The sequence below is a fragment of the Primulina eburnea genome, chromosome 8 (assembly GCF_022965805.1).
Source record: "Primulina eburnea isolate SZY01 chromosome 8, ASM2296580v1, whole genome shotgun sequence".
Taxonomy (NCBI): domain Eukaryota; kingdom Viridiplantae; phylum Streptophyta; class Magnoliopsida; order Lamiales; family Gesneriaceae; genus Primulina; species Primulina eburnea.
Window position 1 is genome coordinate 2,547,050 of NC_133108.1, and position 12,100 is coordinate 2,559,149.

Here is a 12,100-nt window from a genome sequence, read left to right on the forward strand (position 1 = left end):
CTAAATCATAAAACATGCTATCATGAATATATTCAAAGCAATAGATTTCATAATCTATGGAATCTACTCAAAATAAGCATACGACTCAGTTCAGATAATCGTGCAATTCAAATCATATCATATGAACATGCTATCATAACTGAAAGCAATAAACATGGGTTTCATAGTCTATGAAACCACCTCTATAAACACATGCGGTTCTAGTCAAATCATGTCTAGACTCGACTCAACTATAACTCTAGGGATCCCATGATGAATAAGACGTCAATGGCTGTTACCTACTCAACCGATCGTGGTAACTGTACGTCTTATTCCTAGACTTCGGCCATGGCTGTATCGTGGTGCTACAATCGGAAGGTGTCTGCTCCTATGTACGATACACCGAACGTCTAGAAGTCTGACTATCTGTCAAACTTTCCTATCTCAAATGCAATGTATAACAATCTGTAAACAAAGCATGCTCATTTCCAAAAGATTTGAATATAAAGTCTATAAACAAATCATAATCATATCAAGAGACAAACAATAATCAAGTATGTGATTTTATTGGGAAACTCAAATGAGATCTGATTTGAGTTGTATCTTCCCAGATATCACATGAATTATACCTTTGTCGTCCCGGTCTGACGATGACGAAGACCTGTATTCAACTCTGTCCATCTCGAATCTGAAATGACAATATTGAATACGCTGTATCAGTGAATAATTCCATATACAATCTGTTCTGATCAATACTCAATTCAGTATAAAATCTGATCAATGTCTGAACAAGATACAATCTGAGTCATATCAATAATATCCCAATCTAATCGATATCATATCTGAATCTGATCAATCTAAGTCAACTGATGTTTCTACGGCATAACAATACAGTCTGAATAACCCCGTCAATCTGAACATCACCAATATAATACTGGAACTCATAATCTGTGTCACATAATTCATACTCTGAATATTAACACAATTTTGATATAGAATCTCAGTCAATATCTTTCAAAAATCATAACAATTACAGAAACGGTCTGCTTTTTAATCTGACTTCAATTCTATAATGTCTACGGTAGCAGAAATACCATATCTGAATCATATTAAATTCTGACAATATCATAAATTCAAATCTTGTCTAAACGTAACAAAACTTACGTCCAGTTGTAGCCTGTGTTGATAGGAACACAGTACTGAAGTCGGATTCAAAATCAAACGGACGGATTTCTCAGAAAAGGCGTAAGGATTTTCTACTAACTTCCTGAAGCTTCTCTCTTGATCCTTCCTCGTTTTTGAGGAAATGAAACGTAATATACATATATATATCCAAGCTTGCATGCAAACGAAACGTGTTTACTTTTCGTGACTTTCGGTCGGCGCTCGAGCGGTGCAAATCTACCGCTCGAGCGCGGTATCTTCTGTCCAACAATTTCAAGTCGCACCCTTGGCGCTCGGGTGGTCAAATCTACCGCCCGGGCGCCGAACCTTCTGCCCGAACGATGAATTACCTAGACATTGGCGCTCGGGCGGTTGTTTTCTACCGCTCGAGCGCCGGAGGTGCTGCCCAAATCCTTGGCTAATCATGCAACGACGCTCGGTCTCGGCATATTGGTTCATTTAAATTCTTATAATTTCAATCATGTCAATTAATCAACGTCTGATTATAATGATGAAATCTCGGGCATTACACTAGGGGTGTTCATCGGTCGGTTTTTTTTTTTTTATTTCAGTTTTAAAAATATGTGATCCGATATCCGAATCATTTTTCTTCATATCGGTTCGGTTTTCTACCAAAACAGTTCGATTAGTTGGGTCGTTTAATTCGATTTTGATATAATTATTAAAATTAATAATATAAATATATTGTAAAATATAATATGTTAACTTTTTACATGTTTTCTTAGTAAAATCATTAAATATAATCCTGATCGATGATCCAATTATAATTAAAACTAGTCTTAATTAATTTAAACCTTATATTTAAAGATTTTACTAAGAAAACATGTAGAAAGTTAACATATTATATTTTACAATATATTTATATTATTAATTTAAATAATTATATCAAAATCGAATTAACCGACCCAACTAACTGAACCGTTTTGGTAGAAAATCGAACTGATATGAAGAAAAATGATTCGGATATCGGATCACATATTTTTAAAACCGAAATAAAAAAAAAAACGACCGATGAACACCCATATTTCTTGATGAATTTTTTGTCTTTTTTTTCCTCTGTCTTCACAGTCTAATAAAATTATGTGCATATAGCGACGGTTTGGGATGCATTTAGCGACAGTTTTATAGCGACGGTTTTTAAAACCGTCGCAGATGTAATTACAGCGGCGGTTTATATACTGTCGCAACTTTTAGCGACGGTTTAGCGACGGTTTAAAACACCGTCGCAAGTTAGCGACGGGTTATGTATATATTCCGTCGCTAATATTATCTGATGCTGACATAGACCAGCGTCCGTCCGCACTCCGTAAGCGCGGATTACATTAGTTTTGAAAAAGTTTTTTTTTTCAATTATTTTTGAAAAAAAACTTTAAATTTAAATTATTTTTAATAAAAACCCGTTTGGTACGTAAAATAAATGTACAATAACACCCTCGTCACAATTAACTAAAGACTACGGCACAAAGGTAAAATCTATCATTACATCCTTCAGAGAATTCTCACATTCCCTTCTATTGGGTTCAATTTATTTAAATCAAAATACTTTATAAATAACTATATGCATACACAATACTAATATAATTATATTATATGCTTGCAACGCATGTGCTTACACGTAACGTGTGTGATCAGTTGATAGTTTGTGAATAAATATAAATTATGTTTACGTTGGAAAATCATTTATACGTACATTGGACTATCGAGTCTTATTCTCCATACTCGCATCGTTTTCAAAGTGATTTACTTAAATTCACAAGTTGGTATTGTCAATTTATTATTAAATAATTTAGATTGTATAAACTCATTTGAAACGTTTCAAGAAAGAGAGAGATCGGGCTTGGTCGATACAGAAAAGCCAAGTTAGGCATGAGCCCTTACAAAAGTTTGGCATATTTTAGATTTGAGTAGGTCACGGTCTTACGAATCTTTATATGTAAGACATATCAACTCTAACGATATTGAAAATAAAAAGTACTATTTTTAGCATAAAAAAGTAATACTTTTTAATAGATGATCCAAATAAGAAATCTGTCTAACAAAATACGACCGTGAGACCGTCTCACACAAGTTTTTGCTGTTGCGAAAGGGGCAAAACCAAATTCATAACAGAGTTAGTCGACTACATAACTTCGATTTACATATGTTATAACATTGATTGAATAGTTGACTGTCGGTAAAGTTTCATTGTATCTTTAGGGTTTCAAACACCAAAGTTACACCGTTGCTGAGCCTTCTTAGCTACAACTGGCGGTGGCAAGTTTTGGGGGATGAAGTAGTTTGAAGAGTGTCGACATAAATAAAACCACCACTTAAGAACAGAGGTATATACATATATATACAAAATCTTAGTTGTATCACACTCGGGACAACTGAAAATCATTTTAATTCTTGATCTGTTATTTCACGTGGAATCCTTTCCTCGTGCAAATCATATGTTATTTTACATCGTAGCTAGTAAATAAATCAAATACAAGCAATATTTGTTGGCAACCTCCTAAAATCAAGAATAAGAAATTCTCTCTGACATAACTAGAGAACTTAATTAGGAGGTACGTGATTCAAATATTAAGCTTTTCAACTCTAAAATCACTCTTTACCTCATCCTTCTTCTGCTTGTTGATATTGAGCCAGGGGTGCTGCAGACATTGTTGTGCAGTTGGTCGCTTCTCAGGCTCAAAATCGAGAATGGGGCAGAGAAAATCAGCAAATTCACGAGCATCAGCAGCAGAAAATTTAAATTTTTCAACAAGTAGTCGATCAAGCGGCAAGTATTTTAGCCTTCTAATCCTCTTCAGATCACCATATCTGTCAAAGTAATCTTTGGACCGTGCTCCACATGTGGCAATCTAAATTTTAAGCAGTAGGAATCTAGACTGAGCAACATTTTTGGCAAGCATAGTTTATACCAGTATAGAGAAAAATATGCATGTACCTTTCGTGGCATCTTCCCAAGGAGCTCCATCATTAAAGCAAGGTGATCCTGCAACATCACACATCAGTGTCATGAAAGAAACCGAGTGTAATAACTTATGGTCGCTCCAGTTTATAAAAGTGAAAGTAATATTAAGTATTCAGAAGATATTCCTCAACAAATTTTTGGGGGCTTAAAAATGAAAGATTGTGAAAGGCACAAGACAGTGAGGATTTAATATTAGCAGGCAATACTCAGTTTTATTCCCCAAAGTAAGGTACTGCGACAATAAAACTAGCCAAGTAAATTTTTTCCCAAAAATGGCAACAAAATGGTATATTTATACCTGCAAGTTCAAGAGTAAATTTGAAGCATTTACAGAAATTACAGATGAATCAAGAGTTCTAGCATCTAACTCCGCGAAGTATCCCCAACCAGTTGAACAATTTGTCCGCTAAAACTTAGAAGTCTTTTTAAATATCTCTGAAAGAGAAACATAACACCTACAAACTTCGTAAGTTACACGGATTATATGGGTTTCTTACAGACATCTACACAATGACGATTTAGAATCAAATCCAATCAGATATTAATGCAGTACCTCATCCTCGCTGAAGCCTTGCCCAGTCTTGGGAGTGAACATCATCTCACCCGTGGCAAGTTCAAAAGCAATGCAAGCAAAAGACCACATATCAGTAGGAAAAGAATAACCACATTGAAGTATGACTTCTGGAGCTCTGTATTGCCTAGTTTGAATTTCTTCAGCGATTGGCTTATCAGCCCAACATGCATTTCCAAAATCCACAACCTTACATCTTACGTCAATCCCTTCTAAGCTTCTAGCAGGTTTTGGCATCACTCCTACGCCTCCCACAGAAGCTCGCCTCTCTGATATCCTTGCAACTGCTCTTCTTGCCCTTTGTTTTAGTTTTTTCTCAATAGTATTTATAATAACTACCCCATTGGGGTTACCCTCTGGCCTTTCAAGAATTGGAGTCTTTCCCGACCTAATTGGATCTTTAGAAGGATTAATGGTTGAATATAGAAGGATGTTTTCAGGCTTTAAGTCTGTGTGTATAACTCCAAGTTCTCTATGCAAGTAATCAAGAGAAGTCAAAATGCACTTGCATATCTCCCTCACTTTATTGAATTCAAGACCTTTATAACGGTTATACTTGATGAGACGCAATAAACTATCTCCAAGAAATTCCAGAACCATACATAAATGCTGGCCATTTGGGCCTGAATGCTTGAAATGGTCCACCAAGTTGACGACACACTTAGTGTTTGCGCTATCACCAGCAGCAATAGCAGAAAGGACTTCAATTTCGTGAAGAGCAGCTTGACTAAATTGTGGTGCACTTTTCTGTATCTTCAAGGCAACGTATTTCTATAAGAAACCAAACAAACAAAATTTTAGAAAATTCACAAGGCCGTGGCATTAAACACGCCATTGGAAATGTAAATCATACAAAGAAGGGGAAGTGAGATTAAGTGGATGCAGAAGTGACGAATATCCTTAAAATTAAATAACTGTTCATCATATCCAAGTCTAAGCGACTGAGCCACAACAGATCTCTACTGATTTCAAGCTTCTTTAGTAGGAAACATATCCTTGGTTATAAATCAGATCATAAGTCTAAAAGGAGAACCCAGATTCGAAAGGTTATCCATCCTAAACAGGAGGCCACAAACTCATCACTACAATGCAATTACTTTAATTATCATATCCTTGAAAAGTCGATACCCACTGACAGTGGCCCACTTTTAAAGTCTTCATTCACCTTTCATTATTCGGCGCATAGACCTCGATCCAGCCTGTAGTATAAACACTACCATGTTACCAACATTGATCACATGAAAGTTTTTTCCTAGGTCATTCCTTAAGCCCTCAAACTTCTTAGTCACTCCGTGATTGTTTGCAGAATCAATGTGGCATTACAATGTTGTACTATGAATTAAAATCAATGTTCCAATTAGTCCAATTTAATTTTATGAAGAAAATTTTAGAAAAAAAAAATGAAGCTTTATATTACTTCCCTAAGTTGCTTGCAGGCACAGGAAACCAAATCTGCTGAGCTGGTACAAAAGTCAAAACACGGCATGTTACAGTGAAGTTATTAAGTACCCGGTTGATCAAGCAGGAGGCACCAAATAACACCTTTCAACTGCATTTATGGTAAGAACTTAAATAGCCATTATTTTACATGATGCTTCGAAGGTGGCTGCATTTCCTTTTCAGAATTACCTAAAATCACCACCTCATCAAATATGCTAAAGTGTCGACTTTCTACCGCGTACACGTTCTGTAATAAAAAATTCTTTACAAGAGACAGATCACTGGCATCAACACCATATAGAACAGGATTCGATGTGACATGGAAAGCCAAGTTAATAGGCCAAGCTAATATAACAAAAAATCAAACCATAAACAAAAAAAAAAGGATTTTAAGCTGCATCATTCGAAAAATAAAACCAAAATCAAGATGACAGACAATCGACAAGCTTAAAAAAACAGGAATCAAAACACCGCCACTTAAAAAGCACTCACGGACGACTGAGTATTGTAGGCGAGCCAAACGGTGGAAAACTGACCCCATCCAAGTTTTTTTTGGGCGATGTATCGGCCACTGGAGAATGAATCACCGATTCTCACCGCATGATATCCACCTTTCCTGTACGAATCGATCCCTTCATCCTCTTCTTCCGATGCTGAAGATGACGAAGAGCAACCAGACATGATCGTAGCTAATGCCAATCACAGATTCCCAATCAACAACAAGGCGATCGAATATCCCCCTCTCCACAGATTTCCTGGATCGCCAATCCAATTCAAATATAACACGCCTAAATTTGGTTGGTAAGGCAGATGAAGATCAGGAGGAAAAGTGGAATGGATGAGCTAAAAAGAAAACAATTTATTGCGTTAAATGTGTTTTCTGTTCGATTAATTGTCATCAGATATAATTAGTAATTAATTTTAATCATTATTGATATAATAATTTAGGGAGGAGTGAGTTGAAAGGTGGCCTTCCACGCGACTCTCTCCTCCTTTTGCTTATTCAAACTAACGAATATATACACACAGTATATGTATAAAATAATAATTATTATATATAAATATATACTATATACACTATATAATATCTCTACTTCTCTACTATTTTATTAAGAATTTGATGCACATAAAAACTGCACTGCGGACACCAACTTTTGTATTGACCATTTTGCCCTTTTCATTCATCTCAAAAATCTCTCTCTCAAAATCAATCCATATCTCCAACAAACCGTTTCACACAACAACCACCCAATCACACAAAGTCTCTCTCATTTCCCTCCTTTTTCCCCGTCCTCTCTTCCTTAAATATTCTTTTTATTCTTATATTTTCTTCGGTTTCTGCTTATGACTCTGTTTTCAGAAGGTTTGTTATCTGAATTCTCGATTTTTTTTGGCTTGATTAAGTTTATTTGATTGGCCTCTGTGTTTTTAAAAAATATATTTTAGGAATTTGATGATCGTGCTATGTTTGTCGTATGTTTTTTAAAAATATATATTTAAGATTTGGGATCTCTTGCTTCTCATGGATCAAGTAAAAAAAATTTACTGTCATGGTATTGTAAAATCATAAAAGTTTATTATATTAGACTCATATATTCATGACACACGCAACGCGTGTGCTTCGATGGCTAGTATTTTATTACGTTTGAGACACTTAAAGTAAGCTAACTTTGGTGTATGTTTTAATAATTATATATATTAATAAAATGTTAAAACTTTAAAACAAGTTATATGTAGTTTAGCGGATAAAATCACTGTTTTTTGGAGTTTATGTTATATGTTTCATTTTTACTGGTGTTATTTTTTTGTTTTTTTAATTTATATATCGAAATTACAGTGTAGTCATTCACTATTTCTTATAATTATATTTTGATCCACATTTAAATATAAATCAAATGAATTATAAAAAATATTATACAAACACGCAACACATGCGTCGATACACTATTATATATGAATCTTATCGAGTTGATTCATAATTTTTAAATTTTTAATTATTATTTGAATTAAATTAATATAATTATATCAAATATATGAATTTTTTGAAGTAAATTAAATATTGTATTTACGAATAATTAATAGAAAAACATTAGTTATCTAAATAAATAATTTTAAAAAATATTAATTAACGTCACATAATCAAATCACTAAACTAAAAACCTGAGCTTTTATATATACTAGATAATCGTGTTGATTTGTTTTAAATAAATTATCACTTGTGGGAAAAAATTAAACATATGAAACTTTAATGGGCAAAAACTTGTATGAGACGGTCTCACGTGTTGTATATGTGAGACGGATCTCTTATTTGGATCATCCATGAAAAAGTATTATTTTTTATGCTAAGAGTATTTCTTTTTATTGTGAATATGGGTAGGGTTGACCCGTCTAACAGATTAGGATCCGTGAGACGGTCTAACATGAGACTCACTCACTTTAATGATTTATATTATATTTGTACTGTTTGGTTCATGATATGAGATATACAGTATGGAGATAAGTAATATTTTATAATAATAAAATAAATAGAAAATGATAGTTAATATAATATTTGATTTAATTTATTTGATTGATTAAATTTGAGATAATATGATATTACCATTTTGTCATTGTTGAAAATATTAATAGAATCTTAATAATATTATTTATTAAGAGTAATATCGTAATTTTATATTATTGATTTGATTGATGTGAGATACATTATTACGAATTTGATTGATGTGAAATAATAATTAATAATTTGATTTATCGATATAAATAATACTGGTACAAAACACCCGACGCATTTTGTCATGTCGGGTCGGGTCCCATTATTTGAGTGGGTCGATAATTTCGCAGTCGGATAGGGCCAATTCGATGAATTTAGTCAAATCATACGAGTCAGAGTAAGTCAGCCCGACGGAATGGGAAATTATCAATTCAACACAAGTATTATACTGGACGTGGCAAAGCCTAACTTGTTCTCAAATCATACAATTCAACGTAAGGTCTGTGTCTTTATATTTGTCATGTTTATCATATTATCCAATTGTGATGTATTAACAACTAATACACCTGGCATCGAGATGGACACAAGCACATTTTTACAAAAAATATTGGGTAAAATGTAAGGTTCGAGAATTATCAGTGGTCGTTGATGTTCGATTTGAAGAGGTGAGAATGCATGACATAAAAATGAGAATTTTGAAAGAATGGTCGAAGCCATACCACACCTGCGCCTCAGACAAGACCGCACCCGCGGTGTATTATTCAGAATTATGAAGTTTGGCCGTAGCATCACCGCACCCGCGGTCTTGCAGAGACCGCACCCGCGGTCGATGAATTTCAGAAAATGAAATGCTGCCGAAACACGAGCGCACCCGCGGTGCAAGAGTGACCGCACCCGCGGTGCTGCATGCGAGAATGCCACCTTCGATTTTTATGTTGACACTTGGCATGGTATATATATACTTGTAACATGACTCATTGTCTTCATTCAGCAGAATCTCAGAACCGAGAGCAAGCTTATTCCCTCAAGCTTTCATACTAGAATTAGTATTGTGAAAGATTTAGTCATCCGGTTTTAGATCCGATTTCGGTTTTGAACTCCTCTCATCATTTGCTATTCAAGGATGTAAGTTTCAGTTATTTTCAGCATGTTTCGATATTTATGTGTTGGAAGAATTCAGATTTAAATTAGAATATGTGTTCTTGATATATTGAGCATGATATATTCGTTATCGGATCGAAATTTGAAGACCGTATGATATGGGTTCGATTTTCCAGCATGTGTTGGACCGAAAATATGCAGATTTCAGAATATATATTGATGTTAGATTGAGATTATGAGTTGATATGATGGAGTATATTGTTATGTTGAGATTAAGCTGATCGGTACTGAAATATAAGCCGTTATGCCATCAAATTGTATCTAGATTGTTTATTAATTGAGATGTGGGTTGCCTTGAGATGTATATTGATAGAATATGCTTATACATTACCATTTCAGATTTGTATTGGCCACTTGGTATTCGAGATTTCGCTACAACACAGATAGTGCGATAAGAAAGGTATAATTCATGTGGTCACGGGATTGCACAACTCGATTCAGATTTGATACGAGTTTCCCTAAATCACATACTAGATTGTTATTACATTTGATTATGTAATGTCTTATTTATTGATTTATATTCGAGTCCTGAGATAGGAGATATTGGCAGATTGGCCAAAACTAGACGTTTCGGTGTATCGACGCATAGGAGCATATTTACTCTATGTGTAGACCCTCGATACAGAGTTGACCGAAGTCTAGGAATAAGACGTACCGTCACCCCGAGTGGTTGGGTAGGTGACAAACCATCTTATTCACACCGAGATCCCTAGATTAGAGAATCGAGTCAAAAACTAGACGTTGAATACAGATTAGTATTCCTTTACATGTTGTAGATTTTATATTCATGTGCATTGATATATGCTATGCATTGGTGTATGATTTATTACATTGCATGCATACATGTTTTATACTGGGATTTGTTCTCACCGGAGTTATCCGGCTGTTGTCTTGTCTGTATGTGTACTTGACAACAGGTGAGGCAAGTACATGGTCACGTCGTTGAAGAGAGAGTTTATAGTGTGGCTATGCCGAGTGTAGAAGAAGACTACGTGTTATTGTACTAGACTTGTACGGAACTTTTAGACAATCGTGTATGTTTATATCAGACAGATGTGTATGTACATTATGGTTGTTTAAATAATAGTGACATGCTTTATGTTTACATTTGATTTAATATTAAAAAGTAAAATTTTGACCCACATTTTCGAGCAAAGATCCAATAAATCCCAAAAGAATTGAGTTAGAACCCGGGTCCCCACATAAAAAAACTTGTTATGCTTCGGGTTGAGAAAACGACCTACAAAATAATATTATGAATTAGATCTTTATTCCATTTTAGAAAATACCAAAAAGATTTTCCAACGAGTTTCTTTAAGAACAAGCATATGATTCTGTGAGAATCAAACTCTTAGACAAAAAAGTATAACTAATAATAACGAGAGTTGATATTTACATTTTATTTTGGGTTTATAAGAGTAATTATTATAATAAAAAATAGAATAATATTATTAATTATACATAAACTCCATAAATTTTAGATTCAATCCAATTTTATAATCAACTAATTTGGAATGACAACAAGTGTTAAAATAGGTAATCTAGTTTGTCAATAGTATCAGGGGATGTATTGGTTTTACATTTTTGATTTTTTTTGTGGAGTTTAAAAGTTTAGAGGTATTCAAACTAAAATTTTATAATTATAAAATTTTAGTGATATTTAATGTAAAATTTTAAAAAGTAATGTGATATTCAAATTTACTTTTAAAAACTCTACAAAAATCTATAGATATTCAAAATGTCAATAAATGCTTAATGACTCCATTGAATTCTATTAACTACAATAATTATAGCCTAAAGTACAATGATAAAATGTCAAAAAAAATCTTTGATTCAACCTAAAGATTTAGATATACATTTAATTGCGAAATCTCTCAATCTCACATACTCAATACAAACACTAAATTTTTTATTCTTTTATCATCTATTTATTTTTTTTTACTTTTTAAAAAATACTTTTTATCGCTAACAATATTTTAACATCAAAATTATTAACATCGTTCATTTTATTTTTTGAGTTCCAGTGACAAAACCTAATTAGTTAACATTTGATGTTTAATTATTTTCTTAATTTTAGTTAATCTATATCTCAATTTTGATTATAACTCAAAATTCTTGCACATTATATTTTTCATTAACTTGAATGAGAATATTATACGTATATGTGTGTGATTGATATATAATTTTATAAGTTTATCAACACATATATAGAACAATGACTATAATATATATATATATATATATATATATATATATATATATATGTGTGTGTGTGTGTGTGTGTGTGTGTGTGTGTGTGAGATTGATATATAATTTT

General features: G+C 33.4%; 1 protein-coding gene across 1 annotated transcript; it reads right to left on the reverse strand.

Moving 5' to 3' along the window:
- Positions 1 to 3,530: 3,530 nt before the first annotated feature.
- LOC140838373 (uncharacterized) lies at positions 3,531 to 7,024 on the reverse strand. Its single transcript, XM_073204615.1, has 4 exons — positions 6,627 to 7,024; positions 4,677 to 5,465; positions 4,097 to 4,144; positions 3,531 to 4,010 (listed from the first exon to the last, which is right to left on the reverse strand). Exons 1-4 carry the CDS (start codon positions 6,813 to 6,815, stop codon positions 3,723 to 3,725), a joined length of 1,314 nt encoding a protein of 437 aa, XP_073060716.1. The 5' UTR covers positions 6,816 to 7,024; the 3' UTR covers positions 3,531 to 3,722.
- Positions 7,025 to 12,100: the final 5,076 nt, after the last annotated feature.